Raw genomic sequence first — 27,821 nt, forward strand, 5'->3', positions numbered from 1 at the left:
CTCTGCTTCCTGCTGGGGTTTAAGATGTAAACATTGCACCCACAGTCAGGAAGCAGAGAGAGAGAGGTGACTGCTGCTGATGCTCAAATTTTTTCTCCTTTTTATTCAGTACAGGGTCCTATCCCATGGAATAATGCTTCCCACATTCAAGGTGGGTCTTCCCATCTCAGTCAATCCAATCTAGAGATTCTCTCAGACATGCTGGGGGTTTGTCTCCTAGGCGGTTGTCTTAGTTATTTTTCTGTTGCTATGAAGAGACACCATGGCCAATACAACTTATAAAAGAAAGCATTTAATGGGGGCTTGCTTACAGTTTCAGAGGGTGAGTCCATGACTCTCATAGCGGGGAGCATGGCCGGAGGCAAACCCTCTGGCATGGTGCTGAAGTAGTAGCTGAGAGTTGACATCTTATCCACAAGTTGGAGGCAAAGAGAGAGGGAGAGAGAGAAAGACTGAAAGACTGCCTGTGCTTAGCATGGGCCTTTGAAACTTCAAAGTCCATCCCCCAGTAACACCCCTCCCCCACAAGGCCACACCTCCTAATCCTTCCCAAAACAGTTCTACCAACTAGGGACCAAACATTCAAATAAGGCTGTTGGAACCATTCTCATTCAAAGCACAATAGTGATTGTAGGCACAGTGATTGACAGTCATTGTTAATTAGTTGTCATGGGTAGCTTGGAGAAAGTCCAGGAGTTGTGAGCAGAATCAGAAGTTGGTCCTTGCTTTTGTGGGTTCTGGCTTGAGAAGGTGCACTAATGTATTCCATGTCTCTCTCAGTTCCTCTGTTCTGCTTGGTGTCCACGATGTGTGAGAGACAGTCATATGTGGGTCCTATACCCTTGATTTTCATGATGGGGCCACAAGAATGGTGGAGACCTTGCTACTCAGAGCACTTGGGGATCCCAGGCACAGGCTGAGATGGGAACTCTGTTCTGAGGTAGGAGCTGGGCATTTCTGCTGACCAGCCTAAGAGGATCCCAGTGGAGGAAGGTGTCTCAAACTAGGGCCTCTGCCTGGTGTGTCTCCAGCATTTACTCAGGGTTGGGGCATCGCTGAAGAAGAAAGAACCTTTGAAGACAAGCAGATCCCCACGACAGTCTCTGCCTAATCTGATTTAAACTCACAGAGGTACTCCACTTTGTAGATGGGGACCCTCAGCTGAGGAGGGTGACCTTGCCAGGTGCTGTGGAAATGCTTTACAGCCGCCCAGTCCAGGTGGCTGGACCTTTCTTCTTTGCTCACCCGCCTCTCCCTGTGCAGCGAACATGACCTGGGTGAGGACATCTACGACTGTGTCCCGTGTGAAGATGAAGGGGATGACATCTACGAAGACATCATCAAGGTGGAGGTGCAGCAGCCCATGGTGAGCACCCCCCACCCTGCTCTTGCTACAGGAAACTGAGCCTCCCATGGGGAGCTGCTTGAGTACAGATCCGCGTCCTTCCCGATCCCCCTGGGCTCCCCTGCAGTGTCCTCGCAGCCCTGTCAGGATACTCTGAGGTGCCCTAGATTCGACCTATGACTGTTGAGCCCCCTCCAGCAGAGTGGCTACAACATTTTCCCTGGAAGGTCCTTAATCCTTCCTCTCCAGAGAGCCTTAAATGGTAACTCCGTGTTCAGTCTCACACAGTGCGACTGAGCACACACATCATTGTAACTCTTTGTGCGGAGAATGAGGAGACCGGTGTGGGCTCAGTCGGCCAGCTGCATGCCTTTTATGTTGAAGGGTATTTATTTCCACGCAGCCTTGGCTAATGATCTTGCGGACGATGTTTTGTGCCAGCTCCGGCTTATTGCCAACAGCTGCTGTGTGGAAGGTGGGGGGGTCCCTCCTGGAGGGATGCAGAGAGGGGGCCCTGGAGGGGTAGGCCACAGCTCCCGTGAACCCCTGATCTCCCCAAAGGTGGGCACCGTGCCACTTGTCAGTTGTGGAGGCTTTCGACGCATTTGTGTTCCTGAAGAGGTGGGAAATTTATCAAAAGCCAGTATTTCTGTCTCCCGTCTGTGTGGGAGCCTCCAGCTGGTGTCAGAGAAACAAAAAGCTGAGAGAAGAATCCTGAAGAGCCCCGAGAGCCTTTCCCAGGCTGGTGGCATCCTGCTGTGTCCCTGGCTTGTGAGGAGAGATGGAAGGCTAGACTAGGGCATTGCAGCGTCTCACAACACCCTTAAGAACATCATGCACATTTGTCCCCGAGATTCTTATAATCAGTCTCCTTCCCCATCGTGTTCGGGGCTTCTTTCTGCTCCAGAGCAGGTGGGAGAGGCTCTGCTCTCAGCCCGACTGGGGCTTCCCCAGACCTGGCCTGCCATAGCCTAGGAAACACCACCAGGCTGATTAAGGCCTCATCATTTCAAAGTCCCTGGCAAGATGGGTGCCCTGGGGGTAAATGTCAGCATCCAGGTACAGTAGTTGGGGGACATATTTGAAGGGTCCCCAGCCCAGCCTGTCAGGCTCTCTCTTGAGATTCCTACAACTCTTGCAGGAGCCTGTCACTGTCCCTGGTCCTGAAGAACCCCAGGGCAGGGGCATGCTTGCCCATGTTCTGAAGGACAGCCAATGTTCTAATGCCCAGCGCTGGTGCTGGATCTTTTCAGCTGTCTGGTCCATCCACTGAGGGGATATAGACTTATTGCTATGAGGGACCTCTGAAATAAATAATGGGTTCCCCCACCTTCTCATCCTGTCTGGAACTAGCTGAACCAAACTGTTCCAAGTGGGAGGCAATAGAATGTGCCTTCTATGAAGTAAGGTAAAGGCAGGTGCTGCTTTCAGAGCCCAGGCATGGGAGGATCATCAAGGAGGCTTTCTGTCATCCTTAAGTTGTGTCCTGACTCTCCCTCAGCAGGCTCTGGGAAGGGCTGTGACGTGGCTTCTGGGGCTAACAGTGGGGTGGGCTGTCAGCGGTGCCCCTGACTTCCCAAGCATGGCTTGAGGACAGTGGACACTGCTGACTGGTTCAATCTTGTTTGCTCCTCCATGCATTCAGATCAGATACATGCAGGTAAGTTGCAGGTAAGACAAGGCCAGGTGGGCTCCTGTCAGCTCTGTCTTTCCCACCTGTCGGGAAGGTAACAGAGGCCATAGAGAAAGTTCAGGACCATGTTCTTGGTGACACGCTGTCAGGCACACAGCGTTGTATAGGGTCTTGGATTGAGATCCACCCCATGGATCTCATCCCCACCCATCCCATGCAGCCTCAGGAGTGATGGACCTCACCAGGCCCCCACTCCAGGTTGCACAGTGCTCAAAGAGTACTGTGGCACAGCGTGGAGGGGCCTCTTAGGATCAACAAGAGTATCCCTGGGTATGTACCTGTTGAGTGCCGTGTCTTCAGGGTCCTTGGTGCAGACCAGGCTGTCTGAGCCTGAGAGAATCCAAAGAAAGTAGCTATAAAGCCCTCCACAGCCTGACTGGGGCCAAACCTCTGCTTCATTCTGCCCTGTGCAGGCCATCTCTCAGTCAGGGAGGCCCTGTCCTCCCTGCTGTAGGGGTATGACCCCAGGTGACCCACTGATGACTTCTCAGTGGCTTCTCGGGGAAGTCTGGCCTGTGGGGCATTTAGTGTAAGGAAGCCAGAATGGATCAACTGAGGGTCTCCAAGGAGTTGGCCTATGCCAGGTGCCGGACAGGGCTGACCCACGCACATAAGTACCATGGGCACACCCCACCTATATGTGATATGTTCCTTTCCTGAGACCTTCACTCCACTCTGGTGAGGACTGGAGGTTCCAAGTCGGGAGTGATACCCAGAAGTCTAGAAGCTTCTGTGCCTTGCTTGGTGCTCTCGTTAAGTTCTCTTCTATCCACATGCCTCAGTTTCCTCAACCACAGATCATGGGAAGGGCCCGTGACCTCACAGTATACTCAGTAATCTCGTGGCAATACTGGGAAGGTGTCACCCTGTTGTGTGGGGCAGGTAGCCAGGGCCTCGTGGGACAGATGGCCGGCAGTGGGTGTCCAGGTAGTGGGATCCTGGCTCATACCTGTGTCTCCTCTAGAAAATGGGCATGACTGAAGACGACAAGAGAAGCTGCTGCTTGTTGGAGATTCAGGAGACCGAGGCCAAGTACTACCGCACCCTGGAGGACATCGAGAAGGTGAGCCTCGGCTTTGCTCGGATCCCCAGGGTGGAGGGGCTTAGCGCCTGTTCTCCTTGTCTCTCTGTTGCTGTGATAAGACACTGACCAGAGGAACTTAGGGAGAGAAGAGTGTATTCGATCGTAACTTCGCCATTACAGTCACCGTTGAGGGAGGTCAGTGCAGGCGCTCAAACAGGAACCATGGAGAAAAGCTGTTTGCTGGCCCACACAGGCTCACGCTTAGCTACTTTCTTACACAGCCCAGGACCACCTGGCCAGGGGCTGGTGCCACTCATCGTGGGCTGGGCCCTCCTGCATCAGTTAATAATCCAGCCAGCCCTCCACAGACAGGCCCACGGACAATCTGGGCAATCCCTCGGTTAAAACCCCCTTCTCAAATGACTCTAGACTGTGTCACGTTGACACTTACAGCACACTGGGATTTCAGCCCCTCCACCTTGTCATCATATTCCCACACAAAGGAGCCTCCCCTCATTCTGTGGAAAGCCCCCTAGCCTCTCCCGCATGTCTTCTCAGGGTTCCCATCTAAGCCAGCCATGATTGCAGCTCTGCTTTTGAACACGTGAGGCCAGATTGTGAGCTAAGTTCTCTAAGCTTCTCCTTGCCCTGTGGGGCCCACTGGTGCCTTTGTCGGTGGCCAGGAATGTAGCACATTCGATGTGATGGGCCTTGTGACTAGATGCCACCCAAGCCCAAGGACTACCAGTGACCCATACCCAACCACCTAGCCCTCATCACCACCCAATAGGCCTGGCTTTCGAATTTTCTTGGTGCATCTGTGTCCTTGTGTAAAGACCAACACCATTGTTAGGCTAAACTTACCTTGGCTGTTCTCTGGTGTGGAGTTGGCCCCAGTGTGGCCAGAATGGTGAGTGAAGCCTTCAGCCAAGGGTCTTGAGATACACTGTGGCCCAGGCTGACCTTATTATGGCCTCCACAGAGCTGTGCTGTGGGTGTGGACTCAGTTCCAGCCTGCCTTGCCCACCGTTCAGTCCCATACTGCCTTCTTCATGTGCTATCCAGTGAGCACTGAGCACCTCCCTGTGCCTGGCATCTTTGACTTTGGTTGTGGCAAGCACCCTACATACTGAGTGGCAGCATAAACTTCTTCCTTCCAGAACTATGTGGGCCCCCTGCGGCTGGTGCTGAGCCCAGCGGACATGGCTGCCATCTTCATCAACCTGGAGGTAAGTTTTCTGGAATGTTCCCGTCAGGCATACAGCTATCCCACTCTGGAGACTCTGGCTTCAGGAGGGAGAAGATGAGGTATCTGGTGTGACCTGAGAGCTTTCCATGTGACTTTCTGTTAGTTGTCAGCTGTGCACAGATTCACATGGCTCTGGAAGGGACTTGAGACCCACAGGACTATACTCAAGGCTTCTGGTTAGCATGGAGGGAAGTGTACCCCACATCTGCTCTGCAGGCATGCTCTGCAGGCATCTGACCACTCATGTGTACCAGATGACCCTGTGTGAAGGTTAACCTGTGGAGGCAGCTGGCTTACAACTCCAGATGCCACACATGAGTGGATGCCCTCCAGAGCATGCTGCCTTACTACCTTCTGTCAGGTCAGTGACTGGGGTGGAGGGTGGGGGAATCTTACTCTCCAGCACAGGGCTGACCAGAGTGTCCCTTTTACTGTCTGGGCCTCGCCCAGGACAAATGGCTTGGGACAGAAAAGAAGCTGGGAGGGAAGAGGGGGTGGGTAGTGTGCTGAGCACTGTTCTGTATCTGCTGTGAAGCTTGAGGAAGCACGCTTCCCCAGGCCAAGGTGACACAGTAAGGGCATTACGTCTTGCAGAAACTGAGAGCTGAGTAGTTGTGGGCCTCTCCCTTCTTCTCAGCTGCAGGGAGACCTGCAAGGCTGTGAGCTGAAAACAGCCACACTGCCTTCTCCATCCTCTTCTGGCATCAAGTCTGTTCTGAGGCAGCTACCGTGTGTCCTTTGGGGCTGATTTGGGTCTGGGCAGCTCTCTCCACTGCATGATAGGAATGTGCTCCAGTGTTGTGTGTACCAGGCACTGAGACAGGGGTGTCTAACCTGTGGCTTGGTGGAGGGTGGAGCATTTGGCCCAGGATGGCTTTGAATGCAGCCCTAACACTAGATCTCAAGTTTACTTAAAACATCATGAGACTTCTTTTGCAGTTTTATATTTTTGTCATTAAATTGTGTGATTTTTGAACACCAACTCTCTTGATGGCACTGGGCTGCAATGTCAAAAAAGTTAGCCATGCCTGCCAGAAACTTCTAGCTGAGTGACACCAGCATTCACAGGCTTGGGTGAAAACCCAGCAGCACCTCATGGGTGTGTTTGGCCAGAGGGGCCTGAGTGTGCCTGGCCATGCACTGATCCTGCTTTCCCTCTAGGACCTCATTAAGGTGCACCACAGCTTTCTGCGGGCCATTGATGTGTCCATGATGGCTGGTGGCAGTACCCTGGCCAAGGTCTTCCTGGAGTTCAAGGAAAGGTGAGTGACAGCTGGCTGGATCAGGGCCTCAGCTGTGTCTTCAAAGCTTGGGAGACCGTGTGGACCTCTCTACACCAGCCCAGGCAGGATGACAGAGGCAGGGAGGTGTCACTGAGGTGTAGCCTCACATTCTGGGGACTGAGGCAGGTGGCCACTTATCTCCGGATCCTTGTTCCTCTTTGTGACCAGGGTCAGTACCCACTCCTTCACAGCTTGGAGGGCTGGGTACCTCCAACCCTCTCTGCCTCTCTGGCTCCTTGGGATCATAGTGACTGATGTTCGTGGTGAGGCACAACAGCTTGAATTACTTGACCTGTTCCTCTCCATCCCTGACTCTCTGTGGTGCTGTGGGCCAGAAATAGTAAATCACAGACTGTTTGGGAAGAGGTGCCCACTCTTTGGGTAAGATCAGAACTTGGTGTCCAGAAGTGCAGCAGCTACATCCCTGTGCACATGCCCCAGTTTTAGCCATTCTCTTTAGCTCTCCAGCAGACCCTGGAGGGAGGCTGAAGCTGATATGGAGCAGAGGTGGAGGCCTATGTCCTCAGCATCACAAGAGGGACCCACACCTTCCAAGGCCACAGCCCCAAAGCTTTGAAGTGTCTCCTCTGTGACAGCAAGTCATTTATTGTCATCCCCTCCTCCCCCCAGTCTCCTTAGGGGACAGTGATCAGATAGAGGTATACCAAGGTAGGCTTGTATTTCAGGACGAACTGGAATTATCTGAGATACATGAGGTAAAGTGTGTGCCTCTGTGGCCTTATTTCCAAGTTGTGGGTGTTTTTGTTGTTGTTGTTTTTGTTTTTGTTTTTTGTTTTTTTCTCATTTTTAATTATTTAATTATTGTGTGATGGTATGTGCATAAGAGTGCAGGTGCCCCTGGAGGCCAGAAGAGGGCATCAGATCCCCCTGGACTGGAGTTCTAAGTGGTTGTAAGCCACCCAGCATGGGTGCCAGGAACCAGACACAGGTCCTCTGCAAAAGAGCTGGAAGTATTTTTAACCTCTGAGCCATCTCTCCAGGGCCAATATTTTTCTTAACAGTACCAAGTATTGATGGTTAAGATGAAGGCCTGCTAACTCTTACTTCCATAGCTAACTTCCTCCAGCACTCTCAGAATGAACCATTTGTTCAGTTTTGAGGAACAGCAAAACCGTGCCTCTAGTCTGTGCTTAGAAGCTCTGTGCATGGACAAAGGGTCAGGGGAATGTCTGCAGGAAAGCCCCTGATTGCTCTACCTAAGGCTTCAAGTATCAGAGGTAGCAGGGTGTGGTGATTCCTGAACTGAACATAGGCAACGGGGCAGGTGGAGCCCTTGAGGGAACAGCACAGGGTTATGCTACACAGTATCTCTGGACTCCAAGGATGAGACTCGCTCCCCACCCCCCCACCCCCACATGCACTAAGCAAGCTCTCAACCTCTGAGCTACATCCATCCGCAAACCCTGTTTAAGCCTGCAACTCTTAATTGCGTCTGCTGGGCTTGCAGGCATGCATCTGTTAGGTAGGGCCAGAGACCCTTTGGGGGCCTTTGGGTGGAACAAGGAGCCCTGCCAGGGCCATACTTGTCAAGCCAGCAAGGCACTGGTACCAGGGCCTGCTGCTGTCTTCCTCTGCAGCTAGAGTTAAGTTTGGGAAGGGGCTGAATGTCATCTGGTCCCAAAAGCCTAGGTGTATTAGTCACTTTTCTATTGCAGTGAAAGACATCATGACCAAGGCAACTTATAAAAGAAAGTGTTTAATTGGACTTACGGTTCCCAGAGGGTTAGAGTCCACGATGCCTTGGTCACTGTTCTATTGCTGTGAAGAGACATCTTGACCAAGGCTACTCTTTTAAAATAAAGCATGTAATTGGGGCTTACTTACAGTTTCAGAGGTTTAGTCCATTATCATCATGGCAGGGAGCATGGCGGCATGCAGACAGATGTGGTACTGGAGAGGTAGCTGAGAGTTCTACATCTGGATCCACAGGCAACAGGAAGAGCCACTGGGCCTGGCTTGGGTTTTTGAAACCTCAAAGTCCACCCACAATGACTCACTTCCTCCAACAAGGCCACACCTCCTAATCCTTCTCAAGTAGTGCCTCTCCCTGATGACTAAGCATTCAGATATATGAGCCTGTGGGGGCCTTTCTTAGTCAAACCACTACAGTGGTAGAACAAAGGCTTGGTGGCAGGAACAGCTATGAGCTCACATCTAAATCCTCTAGCGGGAAGGAGAGAGAACTAGGAAACAAAGTCCTCCCTCCTCCCACAGTGACAGTCTCTCCAACAAAGGCCACACTTACCTAATCCTTCCCAAATAGTTCCACCAACTGGGGACCAAGTATTCAAACGTACCAGGCTATGGGTTTGAGGAGGGGGGGCATTCTCATTCAAACCACCATGCCAGGGGAAGGAGACTTGCCTCGAGCTGCCCGTGTGGCAGAACCTGGTCACCCCAGGAGCCACAGCAAGTTTTTCTTCCTGAGTGGCTCCTGCAAGAAGTCTAGCCAGCTGCCTCAGCCCTGGTCTGTTGCTTAAGAGGAATAAGAGTCCCAGTGGGCAGTAACTATTGCAGGGTTATTAGAACCAGAATGGGGAGGATCCAGGGGTCCTTGATACAGTACTCCTTGACATATGTTGGGATGGGGTGGATGGAGCTGGAACATCAAGGATAAGCCCAGCCTCCCAATAAGCCCCTTGTATGGCTCTGCCAGGCTGGCACCAGCTGCTAGCTCAGTCAGTTCACTGGGGCTTCAGTAACCTTGGTGACTGCTTGAAGAATGGACCTGTAACACTGTCATTGAGAGAGTGGTGGTCTAGTGAGGGGTGCTTGTGCTTGGTAACATTGTCACCTGGCACAGTGTCCTCTTACCATCTTCTGTGTGGTCAGGGCATAAGGAGGGAGTTGTGGGCTAGGGTTCTGATCTGTAGAGATGTCACGTCTGGGGTAGCACGTGGATCCAGGTGGGGACAAAGAAGAGAACAGTGTATGGCACCAAAAAGATAATTTGAATGGCCAGGAGAGATGGTGACAGCATGGGCCGTGGGAAGGAGGGGAGGGGAAGGCACAGGGCAAATAGGGCTGGCCAGAGCTGCTGGGACCCCGTTGCTTCTGACTGGGCACAGGCCTTGCTTATCTTCTGGATCCAGTTGCTGACACTCTTGCAGAAGCTCCGGTGGCCACCTCCATTGTTCATCGCCCAAGGATAAGCTTGAGCAATGAGTGGCCCCTATGCTAGGCTTGGAGGCAAGCAGAGAGCCCCAGGAGGCAGGGGGCTTCTCTCAGTTTCAGGCATTCCTCTCCAGATCGAGGTCGAACCATGGGTCACAACTTGAAGTAGGCCTGCAGGAGGTGGCCTCCCCGTCTTTGCTAATGCTTTGGGAGTCCTTCTCCTAACCTAGTCATGTAGAGAATGAGGAAAACGTAGAAGGGGGCCGGGGGAGCAGAGCCACGTGAGGCAGTGACCCTGAGGCTCTCCAGCCTGCCTAAGAAGGAGTTAGGGCGTTGCAGCTGCAAGTATCTTAGACATGCCTGGGAACATGTGTGTTCACATGCTTGTGCACTGTACGGATTCATAGCAGCTGCAAGTGTCTTGCTTGATCTGTCTCCATGTGTGTGGATGTTGCTGCCCCCTCCTCAGGCTCCTGATCTACGGAGAGTACTGCAGCCACATGGAACATGCTCAGAGTACACTGAACCAGCTCCTCGCCAGCCGGGAGGACTTCAGGCAGAAAGTGGAGGTAACGGCATCCCGGTACCGGGCCTGGCGCAACCGGCTGGTCTAGAGACACACCAGCTTCTTTCAACACCCATCTTTTTGGGTTTGAGTTTTGTTAGATGACTTCCAGAACACATGTCCCAAGCTAGAACACAGCCTGAGCCTGTGGAGGCCTGGACAAGTCCGTCTCAAAGAGTGACACTTGACCTTAGTCTTTGCCGATCCCAGAGTCCTTGATGGGACCTAGGTGACTTGCTTGCTACATCGGGCCTCCTTCCCTTGCCTCAGTTTACCTACCTCTGTCAGCTTGTTTCTCCCTTGAGCGCCCTCCTGGCTCTTCCTCACCCCCAGGTCCAGGAGTGTCCCTACCCTGTGTGGTCAGGAAAGCTCTGTCTTCAGAGCTCCAGCTTGAGTGCTGGTGGCGTGTGGTGTTTGAGCCTCCTCTCCAGGCACCCCAGGGGGCCCTAGGTAACCTCACAACTTTGTGTGAGCCCCCTCCCCACCTGGCTTTCAGGGAGCAGATGACACATCCCATGCTCTGCAAGGCCTGGCCCCAGCAGCCGCTGTTGGGCAAAGGGGTGCTTCAGATACCAGGGTCCCATCATGTCCCAGGATGTAAGGGGTGGTATGTCCTGCTCACATACTATGACACCCATCTCATGCCTATTCTGGAAGTCTGAGAGTCCAGGGCCGAGGTCTCTTTCTCTTCGTGGCTGGCAGTGGAGATGGGTTCTCCCAGGGAGGGTACCCCTCATCCACTCGCTGCTCTCCCACACCAGGAGTGCACGCTCAAGGTCCAGGATGGCAAGTTCAAGCTGCAAGATCTGCTGGTGGTACCCATGCAACGGGTGCTGAAGTACCACCTGCTGCTCAAGGTGAGGCCATCGATCTGCTGGCTGTGCCCTGTGTCACACGGGCTCTGGTGGCATGGGCTTTGGCCCACAGGCAGGGTGGAACGAAGGCTGATGAGGGACTCTGTGCTCAGTAGACACCATGAAAGGGTATCATGGCAACCGGAAGGAAAATGATGACTAAAACTAGCAAGAAGGTCAGGCAGGTGGGGAGAGACGGAAGAGCATCCTCAGACCAGGAACAGGAGAGCTGCTGTGGTTGATTGCTTGAGTCTCGGCTTCCTGGCCGAGGTGTCCACTCTGTAAGGGGTCCCCGGGTCTGTTAGAGTTGGGCAGATGGACCTGCACCTGGGCTAGTGGGTAGTTTTTTGCTGAGGGTCTTGCTGTGTGCACAAAGGTGCGCTGGGCAGGGGCAGGGACCTCGAGGGCTAGCCTTAGCTCTCCTCTCACTCCCACAGGAACTCCTGAGCCATTCTGCAGACCGGCCGGAGAGACAACAGCTGAAGGAAGCACTGGAAGCCATGCAGGTTGGTAAAAAAGACAAGGCAGAGCCGGAGAGTGCCCAGACCGGTGTGTCTTGTGTTCCTGGATCCCGACCGAGCTCCAAGGCAATGGGAGCATTTGCCCAGGGTGACACAGGCAGGGCACTGGGGGTGTGGTTAGACTCACAGGATAGTGGAGGAAGCTACGGGCCAGGTGCTTTTTCCATGTGTCCAAAGTCCCTGACTTCACTTACCAGCAGTTGCCCCTGTCCCCCAACTCCTGTGTCCCCAAATGTCCAGTGGAGCCGACTCCTGTGTTCCCAAGTGTCCAGTGTGGCTGGCAGTGGTTTTCGGGGCCCAGCTCTATCCTGGAGTACCTCCTTCCCTCTAGTCCTTCTGCTGCTGAAGGTTTGTCCCACGCCCTGTCCCTCTATCACTTGCTTGAAGGTTCCTTTTCACATATTGGCTTCAGGGACCTATTCCTGTTATTCCTCCATTGCCTGCCTTATGGTAACATCCCACTGCCCTCTGAAGCTCAGCACACTGTCCTGCTCAAAAGCCTTTCTGGCTCCTGCTGCTCTCTCTCAGTCAGGCCTGGCCCTTCCCCCTGTTCTTCAGGACTTTCACAGGGTCATTGAAGCTGTGTGTCACAGGAAAGCCCCAGATTCCAGGCAAGCCTGGCCACCCTCAGGTTCCCAGGCATGCTCTATTCTTTTCCACCCCAGGGTGTCTACTCGGGCCTTGTCGTCTTCCTTGTTAACCTGCCTGCATCCCACTCATCAGTCTTTGCCATGAACTTGACACTGCCCAAGAAAGTCACCTTCCAGACCCCTTAGCCCAGAGTCTGTCAGGCTACCCCACAACCATACCCATGCCTCTCATGGTCACCTGTGTCCAGGTGCAATGCCCCCCACAGGCTAGGTCCCTCTGGCTTTGCAGCCTGATAGAAACAAATAAGTTGCAGCCTTGATATTTGACACCTGCCCCTGAGAAGTCCTCTGGGCCCTGGACCTCTTCCTTTCCCAAGACACCTCATCTGAAGAAAGAAGCTGTAGCCTGTCTCAGCTGCCAGCCTCAGCGGGGAGGATGCTGTATCTCAGAGCTGCTTGGAGTTCTCTGTGAGCAGGCCTCACACAGCTGTAGAAGTTTGTACCTGTTTGGGGTGTACTTGAGCATGGGTGCCATGGCTGTCCCAGAGATCTTTGGCTGGCTCCCCTGGGGAACTGAGGTCACCTGCCACTGCAGCAGAGGGACCACATCTTCCCACTGCAGACACAATTGGTGTCAGTTACCCATTCCTGGGACACATGACCCATGCCTGCAGGTGCACCCTGAGCCCCAGCCTGGCCACGCATTCCACTCCTCTATCGTTTGGTTGCTTAGCCAACAGGTGGCTTCTGGTCTTTTTGTGGGACAGTGCCCTGAGTATAGCTCCAGACATTCCACAGAGAGCATGTGACTTCTGTCTGTGTCCTCCATGTTACTGAGAGTCAGTTCTTACAACTTGAAAGTTTGGAAGGTGCTTTGGTTTGGTTTCTTTCTGCCACTGTGATAAAACATCACAATCAAAAGCAACTTAGGAAAGAAAAAGGTTTATTTCGGATTACACTTCCAGGTCACAATTCATCACAAAGGGGAGTCAGGGCAGGAACTCAAGCAGGAACCTAGAGCAGAAAGCACAGAAGGAAGGCTGCTTACCGACTCACAGGTTTGCTTAGCTCTCTTATACAGCCCACCTGCCTAGGGATGGTGCTGCCCACAGTGGGCTGCGCTCCCTCGCCTCAATCACCAGTCAAGCCAATCTCTCACAGGTATCACCACAAGATCAAGGCAATTCTTCAATTGAAGTGTCCTCTATAAAAACCAACACAGAAGGAATTCTAAAAGCCTTTAATGTCCCCAGTGTAAAGCCGAAAATCCTCCATTCAGCCAGTGTCTGAGCTGTGACTGCTCCAGAGCTGGGTCTCCCACAGGGTTGCAGTGTACCCTCCCTGCAAGACTGTGTCCTCTGCTAGCTGGCTGCTCTGCCTCGGGGGCTCTTACTGTCTGCCTCTGTGGGAGTCCCCACCACAGACACGCACTTCTGTGGCTGCAGCCAGGTGTCCGCAGGGCCACAGTCGCTCAGATTCTGTCCCTGCTGTTGATTTAGAACAAAACCCATCCTCTTTACAAAAATGCACGCACTGTGGTATCTGTTAGGGAGCTTCAGCCCTGCCAGGTGCAAGGCTTAGGATATGGCCCTTGAAGTGATCCCCAAAAGCAAGAGAGGCCATGAGGGAGGTAGGAACTGGCTCCGGGATGTGGACCTGGCTCTTGTGTTTTGGGGATTTCCTCTCTGCTTTGCTTTCTGGGCAGGATTGTTGCTGCACTGTCCCAGCCACCACTGGGCAGTTTCTAGACCATTGCAAACTTTCTGAAGCAAAGTGAGCACCGCCCCCTGGTGACCAACTGGAGGATCGCAGTATTATGTAGGGACCCTCCTGTCCCAAGCCACACTCCTGAATACCCAGGCTCTTCAGGAGAGGTGGGGCTGGGGCTTCCTGAGAGCGGAGAGGTGTGTAGTGTAGACAGTGGCTGTGTGTGGCCCACTGTGGCTTAACCATGCTGGTCTGCTTCTCCATTCTGACTTAGAAGGCCTGTTGAGTGAGGGAAGTTTCATCGAGAGCCTGAATTTGGGGGTTTCCAGCATCCTCACCAGTGCAGTGTGTAGTCTGGGCCCAAGTGTTGTATTCTCAGCTTTAGTGTCCTCCCTTGTCTGCTGTGTGTGGTGCGTCTTATTCCTGTGGCCTGGAGTTTCAGCTGCCAAGGCAAGATGGAGGAAGGGGTGTGGAATGACCACCTGGGCTGGGCAGCGGCTTGGGGTTCAGCCCCGTGTGACTTGGTGCACTGGTCCTGTCTTGACTTCCAGGACTTGGCCATGTATATCAACGAAGTGAAGCGGGACAAAGAGACCTTGAAGAAGATCAGCGAGTTCCAGTGCTCCATAGAAAATCTGGTAAGCAGGTGGCCCTTCCACTTAGCTTACCAGAGCGGTTGCCTATGAAACCTGATGTGGAGTAGGAGGAAGGTGGGACATGGCATGCCCAGCTTCCAGAAGTGGAGTAGTACAAGCCTTCATCCATTTCAACCTACCCGAGTGCTTTATACCCTGAGGTGGACCCTGAGCAGGGCTGAGGAGATGGAGAACGTCCTGTTGCAAACACAGTTCCCATTCTCCCTTCCCAGCCAGGACTCCTTTACATCTTTGCTGTAGGCTGTGGCCCCCCGAGGCAGGAGGCCTTGCCTGGTATGTGACCCTCCTTTCTCCCTGTCAGTCTCAGGGACAGGCAATGGACAGGGTTTGGTTTGGGGACGAGGCAGCAGTCATCTCAGTCTGAGAGGTGACCTTCAGTTGTCCCCACCTCTGGGAGCTCCATCAGGCAGGGGTGGCACTCTCCAGCCCACTCCTTCAGAGGTTGGCTGGGGAGAAGAGATGAGCTGCGTCTGGACTCAGGCCCTGCTTGGCCCGTGTTGGGTCTGGATCTCTCCGTGTTGTGGTCTTCTGCATGAGGAGAAATTACGCACGCCCTTGCCCGCACCCATCAGATGCTGACTGATGACTCCATCTCCAAATGCTGTCCTATGCCCAGACTCACCTTGACACAGAACCCCTGGTTTGGTCACAAACATTTCCTCTCTTCCTGGTGATTCTTCACTCGTGAACTTGGGTCAACCAAAGCTTGGTATCTTGGTTGGCATGCCCATCTTTATCTACAGAGGAGCCCTCTGCAGAGCTGGTTCATCAGGAGACATCTAGGCCATGCCATCAGCCAGAGAGGGAAAGAAATGGCCAAACAGTCCTTGTGCATCTCTAAGCACGGGTGTGACCTGAAGCATGAGCATTTGTGGGGTCCAGGCCCTTCCCAGCCATCCTTGCTTTCTAATCACCACACAGTGACAAGCTGCTTTTGTGTGCAGGGGAGCTTGGTGTGGTGTTGTGAGTCATATTTGCTCTTTAAATGACAAGGGAGGGATTGTGGGTATGGTTTAGTTGGCAGAGTGCTTGCCTCTCATGCACAGGGCCCTTAATAAACTGGACTTGGGGACACTAACTGTGATCCAGCACGAGGGTGGGGGGTACAGAAGGATCAGAATTGTCCTGACTACATAGCGACTTCCAGGCCAGTCTGGGACACAACAGGCTCTGTCTGAAAAAGAGCAGTGGTCCATGCATGTTGATGTTCCAGGGATGTGACTCTGACACCTGTCATGCAGTCTTGGTGCTGTCTCCAGTAAAGGCACCTGGAGTTATATGTCCCGGTTGATGGGGACAAAGAGGCACAGCAGAGTCCTCGAGCAGATGTGAGACCCGTGCTGTGTCATGTCTAGGCCAGCCTGTGTCACACTGACACCAGCCCTAGGAGCGGTCACAAAGTGCAGGGGACTTGGGAGTTCCTATGGCCACCCTCAGGCATAGCCATGCGCCCCCCCCCCCCCCCCCCGAACTTGCCCTCTGCCTTTTCCTGAATAGACTTGCCTCTTGAAAGGTACTCAGAGGATGGTGGAGAGGCAGATCTCTCTGGATTAAACAGAACAGAGAGGCACAATCCAAGCAGAACCAGAAATGGAGTCTTCACAGCCAGGTGGTAGCAGGGCTGGGGCACAGGGTTGCTTCCCGCGGAGGATGGACCCCTGGTTGGACCCCAGCCTGTGGCTGCCATTCAATCCAGTAGTGCCACTTGCTTTCTTTATTAGCTCTCTTAGGGCTGGACTGCTGGCTTTTCCACACAGCAGCTGCCTGTGAGCATGGCCAGGCCATCAATTGCCCTTTGTTCCCAGGGTTCAAGGGAGTCCCCATTATGATCCCCTAGGAAGGGACAGGCTTGGCTCAGGTCCATAATGGCCTTGGGCTGTCTCCAGTAAAGGAGCACCACCCAGTCACTGTTGGCACACTTCCTGGGTCTTGCCATCCTGCCCTGGGCATGCCCACTTGTCTCCCTGTCTAGTAAAGCAGAGGTCACCTGCCCTCTGGCTAACGGTCATTGCCTTTCCCAGCAAGTGAAGCTGGAGGAATTCGGACGGCCGAAGATTGATGGGGAGCTGAAAGTCCGGTCCATAGTCAACCACACCAAGCAAGACAGGTGAGCAGGGTGAGGGGTGGCACTCCATCCCAGGCCGACCCTCCAGCCTGGGACCCCACTCCCCGGTGGCCTGAAGTAGACCTTCCTGGGGGAGGAACCGCAGCACCACAGGCTTTATGCAGCTCTGCTCTAATGACTCAGTCTTCTCCACACAAGCCTTTATGTGTCTGTCATGCCAGTCCTCAGAGGCCACGCAAAGGCACTGCCCTGCCTGTGGTGGGCACTGAGCGGGGCTGGGAGACGGTCAAAGCAGGAGGTCTGGCCTCCAGCTCACAGCCTTCAGGGAGCTGACTGAGAGGCCGTGCGAGCTCCCTGCCTAGTGTCCTCTTAGGAGTGGATAGTGGGTGGTGGGGAAATTGGGATGAGTCAGGCATCTGTGAGGGCTGGGGTCACAGCAGACTGGGGTTCTGGGGGCACAGAAGAGAGAATTGGCTATGCCCTTTGAACGGTGCTCCAAGGGAGGTCAAGAGAGAGGACTGAGGACCTTCCGCATGCAGGTGGCACTGAGCAAGGCTTTATGGGAACAGCAGAGTCCTGACCAAGAGTCACTGTGCCTGGTTGACCTTGGAGAGTGGACAGCATGTGCATGTCTTGTTGGTCTGACACACCGACCGGCCTCGGGGACTGCCGGCTGGGGTCTGACGGGAGTACAGGCTCTTCACACAGAGCATGGCGGGTCCTGACCCTCGATGCCCTGTCTGGCCAGGTACCTGTTCCTGTTTGACAAGGTGGTCATCGTGTGTAAGAGGAAGGGCTACAGCTATGAGCTGAAGGAGGTCATTGAGCTACTCTTCCACAAGATGACTGATGACCCCATGCACAACAAGGACATTAAGAAGGTGGGTCCAGATCCGGAGAGGGGCGGGCACTGCGTCCTGACCCCAGGGAGAACACATTCAGGGTCAACGGAGGCTGAGCCTGCTAGTCATTGTAACTGTGGCAGAGGGCTCCCAGGGGGCACCCTTAGGACTCCAGCTCCCCAGAAGCAGAAGGAGAGGCCTTACTTAGGGCACCAGTAGGGGCCTAGCTCTCAACCTTGACGTTTAGTCTTGGTGGACCTGACTCTAGTTCCTCATTGTGTCTTGTAACAAGCAGGCTTTCCCTCCACTCCTCCTTTGCCTTGTTTGCTGGGGGCTGATTTGTGATTTGTCAGACTCCGAAATCCAGTGGTCTAGGACTGCAGGAGGAGGAACCGTGGGTACCAGAGGGTGGGGCTATGGGTATTGTGGTTGTGACTGTGGCCAGGAGGGGATGGGATGGCCAGCAGACTATCTTGCTTCTCTGAGGCTTCTGAACACAGCACCTTCTGTGTGTAGCCCTGGGCTGGGTTGAGCACGGGAGCCCAGCCACTAAGGGCTCTGACCTGCAACTCCCCATACAGGGTACAGGCCCACCATACACGGGTTCCTCCTAGCCCTGGTGTCTGAAGCAAGAGGCAGTGACCAGGGCGACTTTCCAAAGCTTGGGGCTTCTTGTCAAGCCTTGGGGAGGACAGTCTAGAGTGCTTGACAAGTTGGGTCTTACCATCGAGGGCTATCAGTGTCGCCAGGCTGCAGTGCGTCCAGGGCCGCCAAGCCTCTTAATGACCTGTCTCCCCTTTCCTTTCCTCTTCATGCTTCCTAGTCTCATGGGAAGATGGTAAGCCCCTGGTGCTCTCCTCCCCTTCCCTCCCCAGTGCCACCTGATGCTGGCCCTTCCAAACCTATGAATCTGGGGCTCCCCAGGCCTGAGTAGACCAGGCTTGTGGCCCTCCCCTGCTCCTCCTCCTTTTTTTTTTTTTTTTTTTTGGTTTTCCGAGACAGGGTTTCTCTGTGTAGTTTTGGTGCCTGTCCTGGAACTCACTCTATAGCCCAGGCTGGCCTCGAACTCAGAGATCTGCCTGCCTCTGCCTCCCCAGTGCTGGGATTAAAGGCGTGCGCCACCGCTGCCTGGCCTTCCTCGACATCTTAATCATGAAAGTGACACGTATTTGTGACAAAAGATTTGCAGAAGGTGTGACCTGGAAGCCCACCTGCTCTCCTTCCTGGGAGGTGATGTCAGGGGTCACTGAGCACTGGCAGGCAGGCTTCGTGATCTCTGCCCTGCACCATTCTCCTCCCTCTCTGCCTCCCTCCATCCCTCCACTTCTAAGATGCTAGGCTACACTTCACCTGGGGTCTTTGGAAGCCCCTTTCTCCAGCCTGGAGTGCTGGCCAGGCCAGTGGGTGGGACCAGCTGCTGGGTTTCTCGGTTTGGTCAGACCCTCAAGCACCTGACCCCAGCCTTTGTTTTTCCAATTGTTTTAACTCGGGGTTCTGTTTTTCTCTTTGTTTGTTTGTTTTTTAACTCAGGAAGTGAGAGTGAGTGGGTGGGGCTATGAAGGGCCTTAGGCTGGTTCCTGAGTACTACCCTGGGGAGTCCCTGGGACAGCAGGGATTGGGTTGAAGCACCCCACGAAGGGTGGAAGAAGGTTGGGATATCCTGTTAGAGGGTGGGTCTTGAGCATGGGCTGACATACCCACACATATATACATACATACATAGCAGGCCCCCTACATACACAGCAGGGTCCCAGCATACATACACACACACACACATGCATGGGCACAGTAGTGCCCATGTACATACATGTGTACATGTACACAGCAGGATACACACACGCACACACACACACATACACACTTACAGCAGGGCCCCCATATACACATGTGTACACAACAAGACCCCCACATTCATGCATATGAGCGCAACAGGATCCCTGCACACATATGTGTATGCATATGTGTGCACACAGCATCACCTACACACCTGTGCACATGGGTCTGAACGCATGCACACACGATGTACACACATGTGAAGGGAGCTATGGACACCCGTACACAGGCTTGGGTATACACTTCTATATCCGGCAACAGAAAAAAGTACCCATGCACACATATGCACACAGGCACAGCACATGCACATGTTTACACAGGAAAGCACATATGTACATGATCACAAGGCCAGTCACATGTACAGGCACAGGTTCCTATGTACCTTCACACATGAGAGCCCCCTAGCCCGCTCTGGAAAGAGCACAGTGCACCCACATTCTCACATGTTGGAGGACACATGCATATACAGATATGCAGCCAGGCAAGAGTGCGTGTGTATATACACAAGAGCATGTTACACACAAGCATGGGCACACACATACACATACAGTACCAGTAAGAGAACTTGGGTGTACCTGGTAGTGTCCCCACAAAGCCATGCCAGCCGCCAGCATGCCTCTGTTCCTACAGTGGTCCTATGGCTTCTACCTGATTCACCTCCAAGGAAAGCAAGGCTTCCAGTTCTTCTGCAAGACGGAAGACATGAAGCGCAAGTGGATGGAGCAGTTCGAGATGGCCATGTGAGTTTTGGGCAGGAGCCTCAGGCGTATTGGCTCAGGCCTGCTGACCCTCTCAGGCAAGCAGTAGTGGGAGGTGGTTCCGGTACTCAGTGTGAGACAAGCTCCTTCCCCGTGGGACACCAGCCGACTCCGCAGGCCCTAGCTGTCTGTCTCCCACATGTCTCAGGTGGCATCAGGTTCCTGCTACATGGGCCTCACCAACATTAAGTCTGAACCTCACGCTTGACAGCTGGGTGGGAACTGGTGAAGGGCCCATTGGGGATTTGTCTTTGTTTGAAAATCTCAGAACTTGGAGAGGTTGGAGGGGCACCCCAACACATAGAGCAGAGCAAGCAGGAGGGGCAGGTGTGGTATGTACTCTTGACCCTGCGGCAGCCAGGCTTGGGGACTTCTGGGGGGAGTATTCCACTCCCTGAGGCTTCCCACTGGTAACATACGAGTACAAGAGTAAGGTTAGGGCAGCTGAACAGGCTGGTACACTGGGCGGCGGCTGCCTGCTGGCTTGTGTCTAGACCGGGAGAGCCCCGGGACTCTCTGCCCCTCGGTTTCTGTGGGTTGGATTTCTCTTCCCAGCGTTGTGCAGGGAAGTATTGGAGCAGTTTCAAGTATTCACGGAAGTTGAAGAATGCCCGTGAGCACCTTCCTCGTGCACATCTCTCCCTCCTTGCTTCCGTTTGTCTGTCTGTCCTGCCTTCTCAAATCTAGTGGTGGAGAAGAGGAGCTGAATGTGGCCTCGAGGTGTGATCCTGGGCTAGTAATTCCACATTTGTGCAGAGTTTATAAGCACTTACACTGTGAAGTGTAAACCATCCGTGGGGCACAGTCCAGGACCACCACCAAGTGCCCGAAACCAAAGTAGAGTCAAACCTTATGTGTGCAAAATGTCTTAAGTGTACAGACCTGTTAGGGTGCGTTGTATACACCAGTACAATTAATAACTGAGAACTAGTTATTAGACAATTATTTGGTGGATAGTGATGAAATTGCCATCACTACGCTTGCACAGGGACCAGTGGTAAGCAAATACAGGACGCTGGAATGCAGGTACTGTGTGTGTGTGACAGTTGATTTGATACCAGATCACTAAGTAACTACTAACAGGTGGGTAGCTCCCACAGCACGGATACAGTGGCAGAGGATAACCCATGTCCTGTGTTAGAGAGATTTCACCATGTTACAACAGGAGCAAAAACCTGTGAGCTGCTCAGTTCTGGAATTTTCCATGTCTTATTTTTAGTCCACATTGGATTGTGGGCAAAACCTCAAAAAGGAGTCAATGGACAAGAGAGACAACTGCATATGCATGCTAAGTTTGACACTCCAGGGCCATTTTGAATCACCTTCCGCCTCACCTGGCAGGCACTCTTGGGCCAGCATGGTGCAGTTCAGAGCCTCCTACCCCACCCCCACCCTCCGTACCCTCCCACCCTTTTCCCTACCGTGTGTGGGGAGACCCAGGCTGGAACATAGGCTCCTGGTGTGTGCAGCCAGGGTCCTTATGCAGGTGTCACTGTGTCCATGGGCTCAGGTAGCCTGGCCGTGGAGTGCCTACTCTCTCCTTTTCCCCAGGTCAAACATCAAGCCAGACAAGGCCAATGCCAACCATCATAGCTTCCAGATGTACACATTTGACAAGACTACCAACTGCAAGGCCTGTAAGATGTTCCTCAGGTAGGTCTCTTCTGCCCCCTCTACCTACAGCCTCCCTGAGCTCCAGGACACTCGGCTCAGCTGCCCTTGACACCATGGCATCTGACCTCCCACCTTAGCCCCACATGATGTCTTGAAGAACCGGGGGGGGGGGGTAATCAATAGGTTCATCAGCCAAGGCCATTGGAGTATTGGGTCCAGCAGAGGCACCCGCTGGGGACCGTGGAGTGAGGGGCCAGCTGGGGTGGTCAGGGGAGAGCAGGTGCTTCGGGGGCGTGGATGGGGATCACCAGGTAAACTGATAGGTTTCCTTCGACCAGGGTGATGACTGGCTGAGCGTGCAGGGAGCTGCACCCCCACCTCACCTCCCACCCTCTCCCCAACAGGGGTACCTTCTACCAAGGTTACCTGTGTACCAGGTGTGGCGTCGGAGCACACAAGGAGTGCCTGGAGGTGATGCCCCCCTGCAAGATCAGTGAGTACCCACCAGTGCATGGACATGGGCCCCACCACCAGTGCCCTTGACCGTGGGAACTTCTTGCTCACATCTGCCTTTCACCCCCTGACAGTTCTGTGCCTTAGGAGGGGGTCAGATGAGAGGAACTGAGGCCAAGATGGGAAGATACTTGACGGGGGTGGGGGGGCGTGGGGGGTATCAAAAGCCGTAGCTGGGAGTGGTTCCTCTCCAAAGCTCTTGTGACCCCCCCCACCCCCTCCATCTGCTGCACCTCTGCCCATTCCGGAAGTGAGTTCGTGGTTCCTTTGATCCACATCCACAAAAGGCACAGGACATTCTCAGCAGGAATGTGGGGGTTCCCACCATAAATCCCCATCGTAACTGGCTCTCGCTCCTGGTTCTTCCTCCAGGAGGGTCCTGGCCATCACAGCTTGGTTAGTGAGCGGCTGCATATACACCTGTGCACACAGGCGCTCTCATGTGCAGGGCACATGTACTTTCAATGTACTTGTTCTCATGATCATTTGTCCAATGAGGCAGTCTGAGGCTTAGGCACAGGGGAGGTTGAGCCTTGCTGGTACCAGGAACAGAAGCTAGACCCAAGAGGTTTGATTTGGGAGTCCTATTTGGAGTTTTTAAAGGGTGTCCCATCTCACAGTGGCTAGGCAGCTGCCAAAAGCCTATGGCAGATCTGAGGGGGACCAGGGTCTTACTGAGCAGTGAGACCAGATGGGAACAGGCAAGCTTAGGCTTTTTTGGTTGTTGTATTTTTTTCTCTGCTGCTGGAGCAAAATCTGCCTTGGGTCCCGGTCATGCTAGAAGAGATCTCTGCCAACCCCAAAACTTCCTCTGAAGGGAAGGTGTAGGGTGTGGGCAGCATGTCCCAGGGACACCCTGCACAGGTAGTGCCACCTGCTCCATTCTCTGTGCGTCAGATGGGAGCCCCCATCCTTACCACTCGCTGGTACTGCTGTATCATGCTGCACCAACACAGGAACCATCCAGAGGAAGCCAACTTGCTCTGCGTCCCAGGGCTGAGCTGTGGCTGGATTTTCTTCTAGCGGGACAGCCCTGCATCTGCCCTCCTCGTGGTGGAAAGCAGTCCTCTTGTGCTTGACCATGTCCTGGGGCCACTCACTGCCTTGTTACTGAGCATGTCACCTTGCTCTCTGGTTTAGTAGGTGCCACCTCCAGATCAGCCCTGGAAATTGAGTCTTGACAATGGCATTGACTTTGTCAATGTCGCCCTCTTGTGGCCATAAGCTCCTCATGCAAGGCATCTGCCATAGTTACTTCTCTGTGTGTGTGTGTGTGTGTGTGTGTGTGTGTGTGTGTGTTTATGATTCTAAAAGTTAACAAGCTTAATTATAGAAAACATGAGGAATAAAAAAAGAAGACATAAAGGAAAAAGACGATAGGACCAGGTGTGATGGTGCACACCTTTAATCCCAGCACTCAGGAGGCAGTGGCAGGTGGATCTCTATTGAGCTCGAGGCCAGCCTGGGCTACATAGTGAGAATCTGTCTTAACAAAAGAGAAGAGAAGAAACACGGCCAATGAACTTATCTAGAAATAAAGGCGTGGGTTGGGTGTGTGTAGCTCAGTTGGTAAAGTACCCTCAGGAGGTGGAGGCAGGAGAATCAGGAAAAAAACATCTTTGGTTTCATAGTGAATTTGAGGTTGGCCTGAGCTACATGAGACCCTGTCTCAAAGTAAACAAAAGGCATAGAAATAACTGAAGGCAATGTTTTGTCATATTTTAAGCTTTTCTTTTTTAGAAAACAACCTTTTTAGAGTTACTTTTCTCCCTTAATTATTAGATACTTGTTGCCTAGAAAAGTTTAAACTGTAGAGAAGTGTGAAGAAAAAGAAGGGGGAAAAATCTATTCCTAGTTCCTTCGGGCACCAGCAGACATGTGGGCATTTCCTTCCTTTTGTGTTCCAGGTGCCCAGGTCCTGGTCTCCTTGGGGCTTTTGTTCTCTTACATCAGTGGGACCTTCCAGAGACCAGTATCCTCTGTGTCCTTACAACCCCTGGCTGGCATTGTTCCAGGGCTTGTGACTCCCCTGAGGGAATAGCCCATGGGTCCTCAGATAGGGATGCTGTTGCTGCTTTCCCTCTGAGATGCTCAGCTCTGGTCAGTGTTCCTCTGGCATTGATCAGTTTAACAAGTCTTTTTCTGTCCCGCCAGCCAGATCCCAAGTAACAACACGGAGTCTTATCAATTATGAAAGCTCAGACGTTAGCTTAGGCTTGTCCCACTAGCTCTTATAACTTCAATTAACCCATAATTTTATTGCTTTGTGTTCTCTCTCCCATTCTGTGTGTCCAACTCTTTCCACATCTCGATGGCATCCCCTCCATGCCTGGATTCTTCTTCCCAGTTTCTCTCCCTCTGCCTGGAAGTCCCACCTGTATCTCTTGCCTACCTATTGGCCAGTTAGCTCTATTTATTTATTTATTTATTTATTTATTTATTTATTTATTTATTTATTTATTTATTTATTTATTTGTTAAGATTGATTTATTTATTTTATGTATATGGGTGCTTTCATCTGTATGTATGACTTTATGCCAGAAGAGGGCATCAGATCCCACTATAGATGGTTGTGAGCCACCATGTGGTTGCTGGGAACTGAACTCAGGGCCTCTGGAAGAGCAGCCAGTGCTCTTAACCACTGAGCCACCTCTCCAGCCTAAGTTTAGCTTTTTATTACACCGATCACAGCAATACACCTTCACAAAGTGTACAAGTGTCCCACAACAGGTCAGCTTTCCCCTGTAAGCTGTGACTGTACCACCACCAAAGCAGATGGACTGTGTAATGCCTGTGGGATCCTAGATGCCCCTAGGGAGATGCCAGTCTTGCCTGAGGGCCATGGGGAGTCCTCTCTGGGCAGGGCAGAAGCTGCGCTGCCATCCTGTAGGACATTGCTACCCACTGTCATGTGCCAAGCGTCTGTAAAAGAGTCAAATGTTCTCAGAGCAGTCTGTGGCCACAATAGTTGGGGGTATTGAGGTCCCACCAGTCACACAGCCTCGCTATCATGACCCTTGTTTTGACCCATGCAATGGCTGGGTATGTCTTCCCTCCCACGTGGCTGCTGAATGACCAGTGTCCAGCTGGAGGGTCTTATAGGAGGGTGGCAACAGGGACCTTTGTACACCTACCTCTGTATCACACACCCATGGCAGGTATCACCAACCTGGTGTGGAAATTGCCCCATGAACCCCAGGCACCACCAGGTGACCCTGGCAGTTGCCACCATTCAGACAGGGTTGGCCCAGGTAGAAATACCCAGGCTATCTCAGATATGCCTTCCAGTCTAAGCTCCCCATGGCTCCCTAGAGCTAGACCTCAGAGCTTGCTGTCAAGGTAACTGTCATGGGTGTGAGGCTGAGTCTGTGTGCATATCTGCTCTGAAGGGAGTCCCTTGCAGCTCAGCCAGCCTCTCCTGTGGTGTGAGCGTGCACTGTGGAGTCTGCCCTTCCATCGAGGCTTCCACTTTGACCCCTGATCTGCTTCCTTTACAGGTTCTCCTGCAGACTCGGTGAGTACTCCCAACTCTTCCCCCTCCTCGAGGGGTGTGCCAGCATAGACGTGTGTCTGTGCATTCCCCTGGGTGAACTAATATCTGGAATGTGTCCCAGCAGCTCACCCACTCTAACTCCCTAGGGATCTCCAACTGTAGCCGCATCTCTGTGGCACAGCATACCTACCCATGGGGACAAGTCACTAAAGTCACTATAGGGCATAAGCCATGTCTCCAGCAAGCTGTAGAGTCCAGCCCTGTTATCCAGCCTTGAATGGATGCTCACCAGGCCCAGTAAGGGCACAGAGATGCCTCCATCACACACACTTAGTTGTGTTTTCCAAAGGTGTGTCCAGAACAGACGCTGGACAGGGAGGCTTCCCGGGGGAGGTGGGAGTTAAGGGTATGTAATGGGGTTGGGGAGCACATGGTGGGGGGAATGACTAACATTGGGAGAGAAAAATAGTGTTACAGACACCTTCTGGAGGTTAAGACATGACCCTTCCCTCCTGCTTCCTGCCTTGACCCTCCTGTGGGTGGTGCTGATGTGGGGACTAAAGGTGGAACACCTTCCCTAACCATCTGTCCTTGTCCTCACAGGATGCTCCTGGAGCCGGACCAGGTGAGTGCTCTGGACTCAGTCACCTCTGCAGTCTATATCAGGGTGTAGACAAACTGCACCTGGATGTGGTGGTGACTGCCTGGTACAGGCATTTAGTCTTTCTTCTTCCTTCCTTCCTTCCTTCCTTCCTTCCTTCCTTCCTTCCTTCCTTCCTTCCTTCCTTCCTTCCTTCCTTCCTTCCTTCCTTCCTTTTCTTCTCGCCTTGGCTGTCCTGGATCTTGCTCTGTAGACCAGAGATCTGGTCTCGAGCTCACAGAGATCCTCCTGCCTCTGCCTCCCGAGTACTGGGATTAAAGGCGTGCGCCACCACCGCCCGGCGAGCACAGCCATTCTTGGTCCTGGCTTCTCTGGCTGCCTCCCCAGATTTACTTAGGTACTGACGGTGTGGGAAAGGGCCAGCTTGCAGAGAGTCAAGGACCTTCCACCCCAGGTCAGAGAGGTGCTAGGTTGCTGCCCCAAAGCCTGAGTGAGCAGGAAGGCCAGGGATCACTGCCATATTTCTGTCCCCCTGGTTTGGGCTGCCCGGCTGTTGAAACAGTCAGGCCTAAAGGCCTCACATTCTGGATGAAGTCTGAGCTTCCTCAAAGGAAACTCAGTCCCCACCCAGATGTTACTGCAGCTGTGCTGTGGCCTGGACCAGGCCTGGCAAGACAGTTCTGTGACATCTTTGAACATCTGGGGTGAGACTGGGGCACAATGGGACTCCATCTGAGGATCTCCATGGCAACCTCAGGCCTGCCTCTGACCAGTTCTGTGGCACCTCATCTCTAACATGGGGCGCCGCCCCCAATTTCACTCTGCAGATCCCAGTTCAGTGGTGTCTGGAAGAGTCATAAAGCTCCGTCTATAAATTAGTAGCTGTTACTGGAATGTTCTGGTATCTGTTTAATTGAGTAGATAATCTACTTAGGCTATTTATCAAAAAGATGTAGGAGCCATATGTGAAGGACACAGAAGGGTAATGCAGGCTCCTCTGTGTTGGGAAGCGGTCTCACCAAAGGGTTCCCCAGACCAGAACGGGTCTGTGATGGGGTGAGCTGCCAGCAGGGACAAGGTCACCAGTGAGCCGTCCTCTTCTACCTTGTCATCCATAGGTCCCAAGATGGTTGCTGTGCAGAATTACCATGGTAACCCAGTCCCTCCCGGGAAGCCCGTGTTGACCTTCCAGACAGGGGACGTGATAGAGCTGCTCCGGGGTGACCCCGATTCTCCTTGGTGGGAGGTGAGTCCTGGGCCCTGGAGGAAGGGGGTGCAGCCTTGCTCCTCTCCCCGCCCATCCCCCAAGGCCAAAGCAGGGAGGTTTGAGGGTGATGCCATGGTGTGAGAGAAGAAGGCTGCTTACCATGGCCTCTGCCACCTCCATTCTGCATGTGAATTCTGCCATATCTGCCTGGAGGCATTTGCTACAGAGGTAGGGGTACAGCATACTTCCACAGAGACTCTTGTTTGCCCTGTC

General features: G+C 53.2%; 1 protein-coding gene across 9 annotated transcripts in view; it reads left to right on the forward strand.

Moving 5' to 3' along the window:
- The window catches only part of Vav2 (vav guanine nucleotide exchange factor 2), a 172,125-nt gene that overhangs the window by 130,190 nt on the left and 14,114 nt on the right, over positions 1–27,821 (forward strand). For 5 of the 9 annotated variants that reach the window (XM_052723782.1, XM_052723776.1, XM_052723785.1 and 2 more), the window contains 18 exons: positions 1,264–1,366; positions 2,991–3,005; positions 4,003–4,101; positions 5,223–5,291; positions 6,473–6,573; positions 10,199–10,298; positions 11,056–11,151; positions 11,586–11,654; positions 14,518–14,604; positions 16,644–16,729; positions 17,436–17,568; positions 18,353–18,367; positions 19,993–20,102; positions 21,672–21,773; positions 22,139–22,227; positions 25,745–25,761; positions 26,344–26,365; positions 27,460–27,587. In XM_052723782.1, coding sequence (XP_052579742.1) covers positions 1,264–1,366; positions 2,991–3,005; positions 4,003–4,101; positions 5,223–5,291; positions 6,473–6,573; positions 10,199–10,298; positions 11,056–11,151; positions 11,586–11,654; positions 14,518–14,604; positions 16,644–16,729; positions 17,436–17,568; positions 18,353–18,367; positions 19,993–20,102; positions 21,672–21,773; positions 22,139–22,227; positions 25,745–25,761; positions 26,344–26,365; positions 27,460–27,587 — 1,441 coding nt within the window. The remainder of the gene's footprint in view (positions 1–1,263; positions 1,367–2,990; positions 3,006–4,002; positions 4,102–5,222; positions 5,292–6,472; positions 6,574–10,198; positions 10,299–11,055; positions 11,152–11,585; positions 11,655–14,517; positions 14,605–16,643; positions 16,730–17,435; positions 17,569–18,352; positions 18,368–19,992; positions 20,103–21,671; positions 21,774–22,138; positions 22,228–25,744; positions 25,762–26,343; positions 26,366–27,459; positions 27,588–27,821) is intronic. The other 4 variants (XM_052723780.1, XM_052723783.1, XM_052723777.1 and 1 more) reach the window with 3 other exon arrangements.

Source organism: Peromyscus californicus, unplaced genomic scaffold, assembly GCF_007827085.1.
Source record: "Peromyscus californicus insignis strain IS unplaced genomic scaffold, ASM782708v3 Scaffold_7__1_contigs__length_154581171, whole genome shotgun sequence".
Lineage (NCBI taxonomy): Eukaryota > Metazoa > Chordata > Mammalia > Rodentia > Cricetidae > Peromyscus > Peromyscus californicus.